This window comes from Narcine bancroftii, chromosome 2 (genome assembly GCF_036971445.1).
Source record: "Narcine bancroftii isolate sNarBan1 chromosome 2, sNarBan1.hap1, whole genome shotgun sequence".
Taxonomy (NCBI): domain Eukaryota; kingdom Metazoa; phylum Chordata; class Chondrichthyes; order Torpediniformes; family Narcinidae; genus Narcine; species Narcine bancroftii.
Window position 1 is genome coordinate 139,702,186 of NC_091470.1, and position 16,127 is coordinate 139,718,312.

Sequence of the window (16,127 nt, forward strand, 5' to 3'; positions counted from 1 at the left end):
CGTGCGTCTCTTCCGCATGCGCACTGCCGGTCTCCTAAAAAAGGGGGGCGGGGTCGATTCGGGAGGCGATGACCCTTTGGCCCCCACGGTGTGTGATTGGAACCCCGGTTAAAGTTCCCACCATCAATATGGTCCTTCACTCCTCCCTCTTCCCCAGTCCGTCTCCCCCTCCCTTTCTCCCCCTCCCTTTCTCCCCCTCCCTTTCTCCCCCTCCCTTTCTCCCCCTCCCTTTCTCCCCCTCCCTTTCTCCCCCTCCCTTTCTCCCCCTCCCTTTCTCCCCCTCCCTTTCTCCCCCTCCCTTTCTCCCCCTCCCTTTCTCCCCCTCCTTTCTCCCCCTCCCTTTCTCCCCCTCCCTTTCTCCCCCTCCCTTTCTCCCCCTCCCTTTCTCCCCCTCCCTTTCTCCCCCTCCCTTTCTCCCCCTCCCTTTCTCCCCCTCCCTTTCTCCCCCTCCCTTTCTCCCCTCCCTTTCTCCCCCTCCCTTTCTCCCCCTCCCTTTCTCCCCCTCCCTTTCTCCCCCTCCCTTTCTCCCCCTCCCTTTCTCCCCCTCCCTTTCTCCCCCTCCCTTTCTCCCCCTCCCTTTCTCCCCCTCCCTTTCTCCCCCTCCCTTTCTCCCCCTCCCTTTCTCCCCCTCCCTTTCTCCCCCCTCCCTTTCTCCCCCTCGCTCCGTCTCATTCCCTACTTCTCCCCTCCCTCAGTCTCACCCCATCCCTCTACCTCTCACTCCCCATCCCTCTACCTCTCACTCCCCATCCCTCTACCTCTCACTCCCCATCCCTCTACCTCTCACTCCCCATCCCTCTACCTCTCACTCCCCATCCCTCTACCTCTCACTCCCCATCCCTCTACCTCTCACTCCCCATCCCTCTACCTCTCACTCCCCATCCCTCTACCTCTCACTCCCCATCCCTCTACCTCTCACTCCCCATCCCTCTACTCTCACTCCCCATCCCTCTACCTCTCACTCCCCATCCCTCTACCTCTCACTCCCCATCCCTCTACCTCTCACTCCCCATCCCTCTACCTCTCACTCCCCTCTTCAGCTTGTCCCGAACACTCTGCATGAAGAGGTTCCCCTTAAATTTCTCCCCTTTCACCCTGAACCCGTGTCCTTTAGTTTGTATCTCACCCGCACCGCCCCCCCCCCCCACCCCGTGGGGAAAAAGCTGCCAACATTGACTCTGTCTGTCCCCTCGTCATTTAAAATATCAACCTCCCCTCGGTCTTCTACGCTCCAGGGGATAAAGTCCCAAATTTGTTGAACCTTTCCCTGTAACAAATTCACTGACATCTGGGCAAATCCCAGTAAATCTTCAGGAGGTAAAGTACCGAACCTGTTGAACCTTTCCCTGTAACTCAGTCCCTGACGTCCGGGCAACATCCACGTAAATCTTCTCTGCCCTCTTTCTGTCTGATTGAGATCTGTCCTGTCATTCGGTGACCAAAACTGCACCCAATGCTCCAAATTTGGTCTCTTGTACAACTTCACCAGAACATCCTGGACTTGATGCTCTGATTTATGAGGCCAACATGCCAAAAGCTCTCTCCACAACCCTGTCCCCATGATGCCACTTTCCGGAAACGACATCTCTGCATTTTCCCGGATCCCCTTTATCCCACCGCCCTCCTCAGGGCCTGAACGTCCACCGCTGTCTGTCCAGCGCCTCACCCTACTCTGCGTGAAACCCCATCAACCGCCTTCCAGCCCAGCTGGTCCAGATTCCCCCACCGCGAGCTTCAAAATACCCGTCTCCCTTTGCCGTCCACGATGCCACCCGCCCCACCCCCCCCCCATCTTAGGGTCGTTTGTAAACTTGTTGATCCAATTGACCCCATTAGAGTCCAGGTCGTCCCAGCGCTCAGACACACTCCCACACTCTTTGTCCCATCCTTCTCCAACCTCTTCCTTCCAGCCCCTCACACCACTCCTCTCCCCTCAACCCACATCCATTCCCCCGTCCCCTCAATCCCCACTTCAGCACATACCATGGAGAGACAACAGCATGAGGTGAGGTGGGAAGATTTGTACAATTTATTTCACGGGGGGGGGGGTAAGGGGAGGGGTCTTCAACAGACCCTCACACCTCCCACCCACCTGCTCGAGGGGACGAGATGCCTGGCCATCACCTCCTGAGGGGGAGATGGAGGGCGGGAGGCGTTCGGGAACCGGGCCACTCCAGTAGACAGGCCATGGGGCAGGGGAGGGGGGTTGGAGTCGATGATCATTTTCTCTTCTGGCTCTGAAGCACAGCGTCACTGCGGAAGGGAGAGAGAGTGATGAGAGACGTGGAGGGAAAGGGGGGAGAAGGGAGAGAGTGGGGGAGAGAGATGGGGAAGGAAAAGAGGGGGGGCGGGGGGAGAGGGGGGGGCGGGGGAGAGAGAGGGGGGGCGGGGGAGAGAGGGGGGGCGGGGGAGAGAGGGGGGGCGGGGGAGAGAGGGGGGGCGGGGGAGAGAGGGGGGGCGGGGGAGAGAGGGGGGGCGGGGGAGAGAGGGGGGGCGGGGGAGAGAGGGGGGGGCGGGGGAGAGAGGGGGGGCGGGGGAGAGAGGGGGGGCGGGGGAGAGAGGGGGGGCGGGGGAGAGAGGGGGGGCGGGGGGAGAGAGGGGGGGCGGGGGAGAGAGGGGGGGCGGGGGAGAGAGAGAGGGGGCGGGGGAGAGAGAGAGGGGGCGGGGGAGAGAGAGAGGGGGCGGGGGAGAGAGAGAGGGGGGCGGGGAGAGAGAGAGAGGGGGCGGGGGGAGAGAGAGAGGGGGCGGGGGAGAGAGAGAGAGGGGGCGGGGGAGAGAGAGAGAGGGGGCGGGGGAGAGAGAGAGAGGGGGCGGGGAGAGAGAGAGAGGGGGCGGGGGAGAGAGAGAGGGGGCGGGGGAGAGAGAGAGAGGGGGGCGGGGGAGAGAGAGAGGGGGGGGGGGCGGGGGGGAGAGAGAGAGGGGGCGGGGGAGAGAGAGAGAGGGGGCGGGGGAGAGAGAGAGAGGGGGCGGGGGAGAGAGAGAGAGGGGGCGGGGGAGAGAGAGAGAGGGGGCGGGGGAGAGAGAGAGAGGGGGCGGGGGAGAGAGAGAGAGGGGGCGGGGGAGAGAGAGAGAGGGGGCGGGGGAGAGAGAGAGAGGGGGCGGGGGAGAGAGAGAGAGAGAGAGGGGGCGGGGGAGAGAGAGAGAGGGGGCGGGGGAGAGAGAGAGAGGGGGCGGGGGAGAGAGAGAGAGGGGGCGGGGGAGAGAGAGAGAGGGGGCGGGGGAGAGAGAGAGAGGGGGCGGGGAGAGAGAGAGAGGGGGCGGGGGAGAGAGAGAGAGGGGGCGGGGGAGAGAGAGAGAGGGGGCGGGGGAGAGAGAGAGAGGGGGCGGGGGAGAGAGAGAGAGGGGCGGGGGAGAGAGAGAGAGGGGGCGGGGGAGAGAGAGAGAGGGGGCGGGGAGAGAGAGAGAGGGGGCGGGGGGAGAGAGAGAGAGGGGGCGGGGGAGAGAGAGAGAGGGGGCGGGGGAGAGAGAGAGAGGGGGCGGGGGAGAGAGAGAGAGGGGGCGGGGGAGAGAGAGAGAGGGGGCGGGGGAGAGAGAGAGAGGGGGCGGGGGAGAGAGAGAGAGGGGGCGGGGGAGAGAGAGAGAGGGGGCGGGGAGAGAGAGAGAGGGGGCGGGGAGAGAGAGAGAGAGGGGGCGGGGGAGAGAGAGAGAGGGGGCGGGGGAGAGAGAGAGAGGGGGCGGGGGAGAGAGAGAGAGGGGGCGGGGGAGAGAGAGAGAGGGGGCGGGGGAGAGAGAGAGAGGGGGCGGGGAGAGAGAGAGAGGGGGCGGGGGAGAGAGAGAGAGGGGGCGGGGGAGAGAGAGAGAGGGGGGCGGGGGAGAGAGAGAGAGGGGGCGGGGGAGAGAGAGAGAGGGGGGCGGGGGAGAGAGAGAGAGGGGGCGGGGGAGAGAGAGAGAGGGGGCGGGGGAGAGAGAGAGAGGGGGCGGGGGAGAGAGAGAGAGGGGCGGGGGAGAGAGAGAGAGGGGGCGGGGGAGAGAGAGAGAGGGGGCGGGGGAGAGAGAGAGAGGGGGGCGGGGGAGAGAGAGAGAGGGGGCGGGGGAGAGAGAGAGAGGGGGCGGGGGAGAGAGAGAGAGGGGGCGGGGGAGAGAGAGAGAGGGGGCGGGGGAGAGAGAGAGAGGGGGCGGGGGAGAGAGAGAGAGGGGGCGGGGAGAGAGAGAGAGGGGGCGGGGAGAGAGAGAGAGGGGGCGGGGGAGAGAGAGAGAGGGGGCGGGGGAGAGAGAGAGAGGGGGCGGGGGAGAGAGAGAGAGGGGGCGGGGGAGAGAGAGAGAGGGGGCGGGGGAGAGAGAGAGAGGGGGCGGGGGAGAGAGAGAGAGGGGGCGGGGGAGAGAGAGAGAGGGGGCGGGGGAGAGAGAGAGAGGGGGCGGGGGAGAGAGAGAGAGGGGGCGGGGAGAGAGAGAGAGGGGGCGGGGGAGAGAGAGAGAGGGGGCGGGGGAGAGAGAGAGAGGGGGCGGGGGAGAGAGAGAGAGGGGGCGGGGGAGAGAGAGAGAGGGGGCGGGGGAGAGAGAGAGAGGGGGCGGGGGAGAGAGAGAGAGGGGGCGGGGGAGAGAGAGAGAGGGGGCGGGGAGAGAGAGAGAGGGGGCGGGGGAGAGAGAGAGAGGGGGCGGGGGAGAGAGAGAGAGGGGGCGGGGGAGAGAGAGAGAGGGGGCGGGGGAGAGAGAGAGAGGGGGCGGGGGAGAGAGAGAGAGGGGGCGGGGAGAGAGAGAGAGGGGGCGGGGGAGAGAGAGAGAGGGGGCGGGGGAGAGAGAGAGAGGGGGCGGGGAGAGAGAGAGAGGGGGCGGGGGGAGAGAGAGAGGGGGCGGGGGAGAGAGAGAGAGGGGGCGGGGGAGAGAGAGAGAGGGGCGGGGGAGAGAGAGAGAGGGGGGCGGGGAGAGAGAGAGAGGGGGCGAGAGAGAGGGGCGGGGAGAGAGAGAGAGGGGGCGGGGGAGAGAGAGAGAGGGGGCGGGGAGAGAGAGAGAGGGGGCGGGGGAGAGAGAGAGAGGGGGCGGGGGAGAGAGAGAGAGGGGGCGGGGGAGAGAGAGAGAGGGGGCGGGGGAGAGAGAGAGAGGGGGCGGGGGAGAGAGAGAGAGGGGCGGGGGAGAGAGAGAGAGGGGCGGGGGAGAGAGAGAGAGGGGGCGGGGAGAGAGAGAGAGGGGGCGGGGGAGAGAGAGAGAGGGGGCGGGGGAGAGAGAGAGAGGGGGCGGGGGAGAGAGAGAGAGGGGGCGGGGAGAGAGAGAGAGGGGGCGGGGGAGAGAGAGAGAGGGGGCGGGGGAGAGAGAGAGAGGGGGCGGGGGAGAGAGAGAGAGGGGGCGGGGGAGAGAGAGAGAGGGGGCGGGGGAGAGAGAGAGAGGGGGCGGGGGAGAGAGAGAGAGGGGGCGGGGGAGAGAGAGAGAGGGGGCGGGGAGAGAGAGAGAGGGGGCGGGGGAGAGAGAGAGAGGGGGCGGGGGAGAGAGAGAGAGGGGCGGGGGGAGAGAGAGAGAGGGGGCGGGGGAGAGAGAGAGAGGGGGCGGGGAGAGAGAGAGAGGGGGCGGGGGAGAGAGAGAGAGGGGGCGGGGGAGAGAGAGAGAGGGGGCGGGGGAGAGAGAGAGAGGGGGCGGGGGAGAGAGAGAGAGGGGGCGGGGGAGAGAGAGAGAGGGGGCGGGGGAGAGAGAGAGAGGGGGCGGGGGAGAGAGAGAGAGGGGGCGGGGGGAGAGAGAGAGAGGGGGCGGGGGAGAGAGAGAGAGGGGGCGGGGGAGAGAGAGAGAGGGGGCGGGGGAGAGAGAGAGAGGGGGGCGGGGGGAGAGAGAGAGGGCGGGGGAGAGAGAGGGGGCGGGGAGAGAGAGAGAGGGGGCGGGGGAGAGAGAGAGAGGGGGCGGGGGGAGGAGAGAGAGAGAGAGGGGGGCGGGGGAGAGAGAGAGAGGGGGCGGGGAGAGAGAGAGAGGGGGGCGGGGGAGAGAGAGAGAGGGGGCGGGGGAGAGAGAGAGAGGGGGCGGGGGAGAGAGAGAGAGGGGGCGGGGGAGAGAGAGAGAGGGGGCGGGGGAGAGAGAGAGAGGGGCGGGGGAGAGAGAGAGAGGGGGCGGGGGAGAGAGAGAGAGGGGGCGGGGGAGAGAGAGAGAGGGGCGGGGGAGAGAGAGAGAGGGGGCGGGGAGAGAGAGAGAGGGGGCGGGGGAGAGAGAGAGAGGGGGCGGGGGAGAGAGAGAGAGGGGGCGGGGGAGAGAGAGAGGGGGCGGGGGAGAGAGAGAGGGGGCGGGGGAGAGAGAGAGAGGGGGCGGGGAGAGAGAGAGGGGGCGGGGAGAGAGAGAGGGGGCGGGGGAGAGAGAGAGGGGGCGGGGGAGAGAGAGAGGGGGCGGGGGAGAGAGAGAGGGGGCGGGGAGAGAGAGAGGGGGCGGGGAGAGAGAGAGGGGGCGGGGGAGAGAGAGAGGGGGCGGGGGAGAGAGAGAGGGGGCGGGGGAGAGAGTGAGGGGGCGGGGGAGAGAGTGAGGGGCGGGGGAGAGAGAGAGGGGGCGGGGGAGAGAGAGAGGGGGCGGGGGGAGAGAGAGGGGGCGGGGGAGAGAGAGAGGGGGCGGGGAGGAGAGAGAGGGGGCGGGGAGAGAGAGAGGGGGCGGGGGAGAGAGAGAGGGGGCGGGGGAGAGAGAGAGGGGGCGGGGAGAGAGAGAGGGGGCGGGGAGAGAGAGAGGGGGCGGGGGAGAGAGAGAGGGGGCGGGGGAGAGGAGAGAGAGAGGGGGCGGGGGAGAGAGAGAGGGGGCGGGGGAGAGAGAGAGGGGGCGGGGGAGAGAGAGAGGGGGCGGGGAGAGAGAGAGGGGGCGGGGAGAGAGAGAGGGGGCGGGGGAGAGAGAGAGGGGGCGGGGGAGAGAGAGAGGGGGCGGGGAGAGAGAGAGGGGGCGGGGGAGAGAGAGAGGGGGCGGGGGGAGAGAGAGAGGGGGCGGGGGAGAGAGAGAGGGGCGGGGGAGAGAGAGAGGGGGCGGGGAGAGAGAGAGGGGGCGGGGGAGAGAGAGAGGGGGCGGGGGAGAGAGAGAGGGGGCGGGGAGAGAGAGAGGGGGCGGGGGGAGAGAGAGAGGGGGCGGGGGAGAGAGAGAGGGGGCGGGGGAGAGAGAGAGAGGGGGCGGGGGAGAGAGAGAGAGGGGGCGGGGGAGAGAGAGAGAGGGGGCGGGGGAGAGAGAGAGAGGGGGCGGGGGAGAGAGAGAGAGGGGGGCGGGGGAGAGAGAGAGAGGGGCGGGGGAGAGAGAGAGAGGGGGCGGGGAGAGAGAGAGAGGGGCGGGGGAGAGAGAGAGAGGGGGCGGGGAGAGAGAGAGAGGGGGCGGGGGAGAGAGAGAGAGGGGGCGGGGGAGAGAGAGAGAGGGGGCGGGGGAGAGAGAGAGAGGGGGCGGGGGAGAGAGAGAGAGGGGGCGGGGAGAGAGAGAGAGGGGGCGGGGGAGAGAGAGAGAGGGGGCGGGGGAGAGAGAGAGGGGCGGGGAGAGAGAGAGGGGGCGGGGGAGAGAGAGCGGGGGCGGGGGAGAGAGAGCGGGGCGGGGGAGAGAGAGAGGGGGCGGGGAGAGAGAGCGGGCGGGGGAGAGAGAGCGGGCGGGGAGAGAGAGCGGGCGGGGGGAGAGAGAGCGGGCGGGGAGAGAGAGCGGGCGGGGGAGAGAGAGCGGGCGGGGGAGAGAGAGCGGGCGGGGGAGAGAGAGCGGGCGGGGGAGAGAGAGCGGGCGGGGGAGAGAGAGCGGGCGGGGGAGAGAGAGCGGGCGGGGAGAGAGAGCGGGCGGGGGAGAGAGAGCGGGCGGGGGAGAGAGAGCGGGCGGGGAGAGAGAGCGGGCGGGGAGAGAGAGCGGGCGGGGGAGAGAGAGCGGGCGGGGGAGAGAGAGCGGGCGGGGGAGAGAGAGCGGGCGGGGGAGAGAGAGCGGGCGGGGGAGAGAGAGCGGGCGGGGAGAGAGAGCGGGCGGGAGAGAGAGCGGGCGGGGAGAGAGAGCGGGCGGGGAGAGAGAGCGGGCGGGGAGAGAGAGAGCGGGCGGGGGAGAGAGAGCGGGCGGGGGAGAGAGAGCGGGGGAGAGAGAGGGGGAGAGGAGGAGACGATGTCATGTTTATGAAGGGTGCTATTGAATGAACTTACTTCCCCTGTTGCGATTAATTCAAAGAGCGAGAAAGAGAGAGAAAAGTGAATTAAACAGGGAAATGACATGTTTTGCATAAAACTCAATTTGGGATGCAGAGTGAAGCCCGTCTCCGTCACCACTCTCGGGGTGAGAAACAGAGCGAAGCCCTGTCCCCATCCCCGTCACACACTCCTGGGGTGGGGACGCAGAGAGAAGCCCTGTCCCATCACACACTCCTGGGTGGGGACACAGAGGGGAGCCCCATCCCGTCACATAATCCCGGGGTGGGATACAGAGCGAAGCTCCATCCCGTCACACACTCCCGGGGTGGGGATACAGAGCGAAGTCCTGTCCCATCACAGACTAAAGGGGTGGGGACACGGAGTGAAGCCCTGTCCTGACATACACTCCGGGGTGGGGGACACACAGCATAGCCCTATCCCGTCACACATTCCAGAGGCCGGACGCAGAGTGAAGCCACGTCCCCTTCACACACTCCCGTACAGAGCGAAGCCCCGTCGTGTCACACACTCCCGGGGTTGGGACCCAGAGCAAAGCCCCTTCTATCATATACTCCCGGGGTGGGGATGCAGAGCGAAGCCCAGTCCCATCACAGAAATATCTACTTCAATGCAGACTACAAACAGACTTACTTGGTAAAGGCATCATCTTGTAAATTCAGGACAAGACTGTCTGAATTTAAGTAGACACGGTTCTGAGATACTGAAATCTGGAAATTCGCAATGAGATTAATATTAATTTTAATTCAAAGTGAGGGTCCGTGTGTGTGGGACCCATCTCCCACCAGTGAGGGTCCGTTGTGGGGAGGGACCCGTTCCCCCCCCCCCCCCAGTGAGGGTCAGTGTGTGGGACCCGTCCCCCCAGTGAGGGTCAGTGGGTGGGACCCATCTCCCACGAGTGAAGGTCCGTGTGGGTGGGACCCGTATCCCCCCAGTGAGGGTTCGTGTGGGTGGGTCCTGCCCCCATTGAGGGTCCGTGTGGGTGGGACCCATTAACCCCCCCCCCCCCAGTGAGGGTCTGTGTGGGAGGGACTCGATCCCCCCCCCACCCCCGTGAGGATCCGTGTGGGTGAGGCTCACCGTTTTGGCAATGCTCTGGGCTGCACGTATTTTTCTCAGCTTGAGGTAGCCCGGGTTCTTTGTCAGCGCCTCCCCCAGGTGAGGGCACGAGTTATGGACAACAGAGAGAGATGGATTCTCCGGAGAAAATCAGTGGTTGGGGAGGGGGAGAGAGAGAGACAGAGGGGAGAGAGAGAGAGAGAGAGAGGAGGGGGTGAGACAGATGGAGGGAGAGATAAGCCAGAGAGAGAGGGAGAATTGGGGAGAGAGAGGGAGGAGAGAGAGATAGAGGGAGGGGAGGGAAGAGAGAGTTTATTGGAAGATGGAGGGTAGGGGGAGTGGGAGAGTGAATCTGCATATTTATTAATAGTCCTATCTCATGTCTCCCCCGATGTCCCCTTCCCCTCTCCTCCCTCTCCCCCTCCTCTCAGTGAAGGATATCATCGATGCCGCTGCTGCCTCTCCTCTGCCTGTACGATTTTCTGCCTCTGTTCTTGCTTGGCCTTCTCCACCAAGAACTGGGCCCTTTGGGCTTCCTGCTGGGCTGCGGAGGGAGAAGAGAACAAGGGTTACTTGTAGCACAGGGAACTGAACATCAGGTACAGAGAGCAGTAGGAAGAGAACAGGGGTGACACAGAGCAGTGGGAACAGAAGAGGAGGGTTTGCAGATCTGAAGGAAGGGTAGAGGGTGGGGACAGAGACGAGGGGGGAAGGGTAGAGGGTGGGGACAGAGACGGGGGCGGGGGGGAAGGGTAGAGGGTGGGGACAGAGAGGGAGAATGGAGAGGGTGCAGAGAGATGGGGGGGAAGGATAGAGGAGGGGACAGAGCTGGGGTGTGGGGGGGGGGAAGGGGGAGTGGAAGTTCTGTGTCACTGATCCACGGAGAGGGGGAGGATTTGGAGTCCTCACCGACTTGCTTGGCCTCCACCGCGGCCGTGTACTCCTTGCTGAAGCTCAGCTCTGTGATGGCCACGTCATCCAGGATGATGTTGAAGTCGCTGGCCCGTTCCATCAGGTCCCTGCGAATTAGCAGGGAGACCTGGCCATCAGGGGGGCGTGGGGGTGGAGAGAGAGAGAGAGAGAGAGAGAGATGTGGGTACAATTGTCGTCAACTCATAATCCCCCTCACCTCTATACCCTATCTCTCTCCCCCCCCCCCACCCTCCCTTTACCCCTCTCCCTCCTCCCCATCTCTTCACCTCTCTCTCCTCTGGTCAGGGATCCTACACCACCTGGGCCCTCTGAACGATGAGCTGGGAGGCGTTGAACTTGGCCACGACGCTCTTGAGGACCTCGTTGACGATGGAGGGAGGACACGCTCGTCGTAATCCAGGCCCAGCTGCTGATACATAGCCGGCAGGCTCCGGGCGTCCGGCCGGGAGAGGACACGTAAGGCGATGTTCACCATCTGGAGGTCTGTGTGGAGGGGTGGGGGGGGGGAGGGAAGAAGGGGGAGGGGTGGGGTGAGAATTAACTCGATTCCTGACCTCTTCCCCCACCTCCCCCGCACCGGAGACTCCCCGTCTTTTTACCTTTGCTCCCGGTGAGGGAGGAGATTTTCCGGGGCTTGGCCCGGATGTCGTAGATGATGGGATACTGAAGCCACGGCACCCTTGGGTGTGGTGTGTGGGGGGGGGGGGTGGGGGGGGGAGAAAGCAAGGGGTTAATTCCCTCATGACCAACTATTGACCCCTTCTCTGACCCCTATGACCCCACATTAAGCCCCTCACCCATTCCCTGACCATCGTTAATCCCTCCATGACCCCTTGTTAACCCCTTCTCTGACCCCAAGACCCTCGTAAATCCCTCCTTGACCTGCTACCCCTTCTCTGACCCAGTGACTCCTTGTTAACCTGTCCCCATGTTAACCCTTCCCTGACCCCTCCCGTCCCTGAGTGACCCTTCATCAATCCTCCCTGACCCCCTTTAATACCCCCGGTCACTGTGACCCATCGTAACCCCCTTCTGACCCCGTTACCCCTCCTCATCCACATGTGACCCTGGTTAACCCCCCTGACCCCTGGTTAACCCCTGCTATCCCAAGGTGACCCTCGTTAACGCCTGACTAACCCCGGGACACCTTCTTAACCCCTCCAGACCCTGTGACCCTTGTTTAAACCTCCTTGACCTCGTGACTCGTCTTTAATGCCCACCCTGATCACGTGACTCCCTCCTCGTTCCCATGTGACCCTCATTAACCCCTGCCTGATTCTGGGACCCCTTGTTAACCCCTCCCTCTCCAGACCCTGATTTAATCCCTTGTTCTCTAGCTTCCCCCTCACCCTCTCCACCTGAAAGGGCCCCCCGCCCCCCCCCAAGGTCCGTACCGAATGTGTAATCCCTCCGCCAGGATTGTGTTGGGTTGGATTCCTCCAAGACGACTGAAGATGATTGCCCTCTGACCTCCATCCACTGTGGGTGTTGGGGAAAGGAAGGAGAGGGTGATCAGTATCAGGATACAGAAAGTATCTGCAGCATGAGGGGAGACAGTGGGGGCTGGGAAACTGTGCTGTGGGGATGGGGGAGAGAGAGAGTTGGGGAGAGAAAGGGGGAGAGAGATAGGGGAGGGGTTGGGGAGAGAGGGAGGGGCAAAGGTGGGAGAGAGGGAGGGGCAAGGTGGGAGAGAGGGAGGGGCAAAGGTGGGAGAGAGGGAGGGGCAAAGGTGGGAGAGAGGGAGTGAGAAAGAGAGGGGGAAGAGAAAGACTGTGATCTCCCACCTGTGTAGATGGATTCCTTGATCCCGTATATTAGTGCACCTGCTCCAAGAACCAATTTGAGGGCAGTTCCAGCACCTCGTCCCCCTGCGGGCATCCTAGAGGCAAAATCTCGGAGATTCTGAGCCATGCTGTGTTACCTGGAAGGGTAAGTTAAAGTGAAGCTCCCTTCTCACCATCCCATCACACACTCCCAGGGTGGGGACACAGAGCGAAGCCCCATTTCCGTCACACACATCCCCAGGGTGGGGACACAGAGCGAAGCCCCGTTTCCGTCACACACATCCCCAGGGTGGGGACACAGAGCGAAGCCCCATCCCGCCACACACTCCCGGGTTGGGAAACAGAGCAAAGCGCCGTCCCATCACACTCTCCTGGGTTGGGAACACAGAGTGAAGCCCCGTCCCATCACACAATCCTGGGGTGGGGACACAGAATGAAGCCCCGTCCCGTCACACACTCCCGGGGTGGGGACAGAGTGAAGCCCCGTCCCGTCACACACTCCCAGGTTGGGGACACAGAGTGAAGCCCATCTCTGTCACACAGAACTTGGGTGTCACGAGAGATCGTAAGTTAGGGACATGGAACTCGGGTAAGAATAAGTTATTAGTGTCCAGGCTGGTTTAACTGAAGGTTATCGCTGGTTTTACTCAGTTATCATCAGATTGATTATTTAAGAACTAGTTATTGGTGAGCAGGCTGTTTAAACCCAGTTAGTTTGCTAGTTATGGTATGTTAAGATCGTGAGGCACTGTGGCTGGGGAGGAAGGGCTTTCAAACCTTGCAGAGGGATCTGGACCCGCTGGAAAAATGGACTGGAAAACGGCCGATGGGGTTTAACGCAGACGAGGGCAAGATGTTGGACAGACTAAAGCCGAAAGTCCATGGTGAACGGTCAGGCCCTGAGGAGGGTGGTGGGACAGAGAGATTGTTCCCTGAAAGTGGCACAGGGTCATGGAGAGAGCTTTTGACACATTGGCCTTCATAATAAGTCCAGGAGTTGGGATGTTCTGGTGAGTTGTACAAGACATTGGCAGGGCCAATTCTGGAGCATTGTATGCAGTTTTGGTCACCGAACGACAGGCAAGATCTCAATCAGATAGAAAGAGGGCAGAGAATATTTCCTGGGATGTTGCTTGGACGTCAGGGACTGAGGTTACAGGGAAAAGTTCAACAGGTTCGGGAATTTATCCCCTGAACATTTACTGGGATGTTGCCTGGATGTCAGGGACTGAGTTACAGGGAAAGGTTAAACAGGTTTGGGAATCTATCCCCTGAAGATTTACTGAGACGTTGCCTGGACGTCAGGGACTGAGTTACAGGGAAAGGTTAAACAGGTTCCCTAGAGGGTAGGAAAACAAGGGGGAGATTTGAGGGGAACGGGTGGAGTAAATGTTGGTTGTCTTTTTCCCCATTGAGATAGAAACCAGAGGACATGGGTTCAGGGAGATGATCTTCACGGGGAGAGCGCGAGATGAGCCAAGGGGGTGAACGTGGGCTGGGCTTTAGCACTGAAGAATTTGGACAGGTACGTGGAGTGGAGGGGCATGGAGGATGGCTGTGGACAGGGTGCTGGACAGTGCGGGGGGTGGGGGGGGGACAGAGAAATGGTCCAGCACAGACTAGAGGGGCCAAAGGAGCCTGTTTCTGTGCTGTGATGTTCTATTGGTTACCACAGCTTAGGCTGGAGAAGAGCTCGTTATCAGTGTCCAGCCTGGTTTAACCGCAGGTTATGGCAAGCCAGCGCTGGAGAGGATGATTTAAAGCTAGTTAACCATGTGTAGGCCAGTTTAACCCCCGGCTACTGTTAGTTATGGTAAGTTATCAACGCAGGAGCCCGGTAAGAACCAGTTACTGGTCAGTTCAGCAGTTTAATCCCAGCTTTTTGGAAGTAATTGTAGATTACCTAGTTAAGAGCTAGTTACTGGTTATTGGGCTGGTTTAAAACCAGTTTGTCACCAGTTATGGTCAGTTATCACCACAGCGGATGGTGAAGTACTAGTTACCCCTTGACCACCATGTTATCGCGTTATGGTCAGTTATCGTGAGTTATGGTGACTTATCACTACAGAGGATAGTTAAGCGCTAGTTATCAATGTCCAGGCTGGTTTAACATCAAGTTATCACTAGTTATGATCAGTTATCACCTCAGAGAATGGTTAAGCACTAGTTACCAGTGTCCAGGCCAGTTTACCACCAGGTTATCATTAGTTATGGTCAGTTATCACTACAAAGGATGGTTAGGCACTAGTTACCAGTGTCCAGGCTGGTTTACCACCAGCTTATTGCTGCAAAGGATGGTTAAGTGCTAGTTACAAGTGTTCAGGCCAGTTTACCACCAGGTTATCACTAGTTATGGTCACTGTTATTCACTTTAGAGGATGGTTAAGCACTAGATACCAGTGTCTAGGCCGGTTTACCACCAGGTTATCGCTAGTTATGGTCAGTTATCACCTCAAGGTTTGGTTAAGTGCTAGTTACCAGTTTATCACTAGTTATGGTCAGTTGACACTTCAGAGGATGGTTAAGCACTAGTTACCCATGTCCAGGCCAGTTTACCACAAGGTTATCGCTAATTATGGACAGTTAATGCTGCATAGGATGATTAAGCACTAGTTACCTGAGTCCAGGCTGGTTTACCACCAGGTTATCGCTAGTTATGGTCAGTTAATGCTCCAGGGAATGGTTAAGTGCTAGTTACCCATGTCCAGGCCAGTTTAACACCAGGTTACTGCTAGTTATGGTCAGTTAACTCTGCAGAGGATGGTTAAGCGCTAGTTACCTGTGTCCAGGTCGGTTTACCACCAGGTTATCGCTAATGATGGTCAGTTAACGCTGCAGAGGATGGTTAAGCGCTAATTACCCGTGTCCAGGACGGTTTACCACCTGGTTATCGCTAATGATGGTCAGTTAACGCTGCAGAGGATGGATATGCGCAAGTTACCCATGTCCAGGGCGGTTTCCCACCAGATTATCACAAGTTTGTTTAGTTAGCGCCGGGGAAGCGCCGATTACCTGGACGATCAGCTCTTCACATGCGCTGAGGGCATCGGAAGTGACGTCAAGGCCAATAGGGCGCCGGTTCCTCTAGGGTGGGCGCCACATTGCAGGCGGGAGGTCGGTACTGCAGGCATATTGGTTCTCTTCCCCCCCTTTCAACCACCCCTCCTAAGGAGGATCTCACACTCCCCCTCTCAACGCCGATTGGTTCCGCGGCCCGTCAATCGCAGAGCCAGGCGGGGACTGGGCAGGGGAAATGTTTTCGTTGATGCGGCCTGGATCCATGGCGAGCATTGGACAGTGTGGCTGTCGGTCAGTAGCTCGACGGATGTTGATTGGCCCTCGCCTGACAATGTGCAAAGGCGCCTGATTGGCGGCCGATTGGAGGGTCCGACTGCTAGTCGTGGAGATCGCCGTGCGCTCATTGGACAAGGCGTGACAATGGCAGGAAGATCCATTGATCGACCTGACTGCCTGTCAGGAGCGAAAAGGAAGCCGATTGGTCAGCGTCTGACCAAGGCGAGGAATGCGGGCCCCATCGATCACTGGACAATCCCGCTGTCAGTCCGGCAGGTACGAGCGCAGATTGGCCTGAGGTTCACGAAGGGAAGGAGGTCGGAACGGCAACGTCCATTGGATGTCACTCATCAACGTCACGAGAGCCGATCGGGCGGTACGTAACGAGGGAGTGGGAGGTGCCGTGGGCGCACATCCCGATTAGCCAACATGGAGCGCGAGCACCGCCGCCCGCGCTGAGTAGATGGTGACGCCCGTCCGTCAAGACGGGAAGCCGCGTCTGATTGGCCCAAATTGCGGGGGCTGGCCGGAGACGCGCTAGCAGGAGGCGGCAGTGTTCTCGGCTAGGGACGGCGGCAGAGGCCGGAGGCCCCTAGGTCGGGCAGGTAGGGGGATTGCCTGTGGATGGCAGGGGAGTGGGCAGGGGAGAGGCGAGAGGCCCCCGAAGGATGGAGCTGGGGTTGCAGGGCGTTGGGAACCCTCGACGGGAGGGCGGTCGGCAAGGTGGCAGTTAGGGGGACTGTGGTGGTCCTCCAGTCCAGCAGGGGGCGCGGGTGTGGTCCTCCAGGGGACATGATGCTCTGGTGGTCCTCCTACCGTTAGGGGGCGCTGTGGTGGTCCTCTACATCAGCAGGGGACACTGGTGGTTCTCCAACCATTAGGAGCCACTGCAGTGGTCCTCCCACCGTTAGGGGCCGCTGCAGAGGTCCTCCCACCATTAGGGGCTGCTGCAGTGGTCCTCCCACCATTAGGGGCTGCTGCAGTGGTCCTCCCACCATTAGGGGCTGCTGCAGTGGTC

The 16,127-nt window shown here is 62.3% G+C and overlaps 1 protein-coding gene across 1 annotated transcript; it reads right to left on the reverse strand.

The window, feature by feature from the left end:
* Positions 1-8,647: 8,647 nt before the first annotated feature.
* On the reverse strand, positions 8,648-14,934 carry LOC138754244 (prohibitin-2-like). Its single transcript, XM_069918187.1, is given in 11 exon segments — positions 8,648-8,749; positions 9,120-9,197; positions 9,540-9,565; positions 9,568-9,642; positions 10,008-10,137; positions 10,331-10,410; positions 10,413-10,514; positions 10,631-10,710; positions 11,426-11,510; positions 11,816-11,952; positions 14,828-14,934. Coding segments are annotated over 10 exon segments (864 nt in total). The 5' UTR covers positions 11,943-11,952; positions 14,828-14,934; the 3' UTR covers positions 8,648-8,668.
* Positions 14,935-16,127: the final 1,193 nt, after the last annotated feature.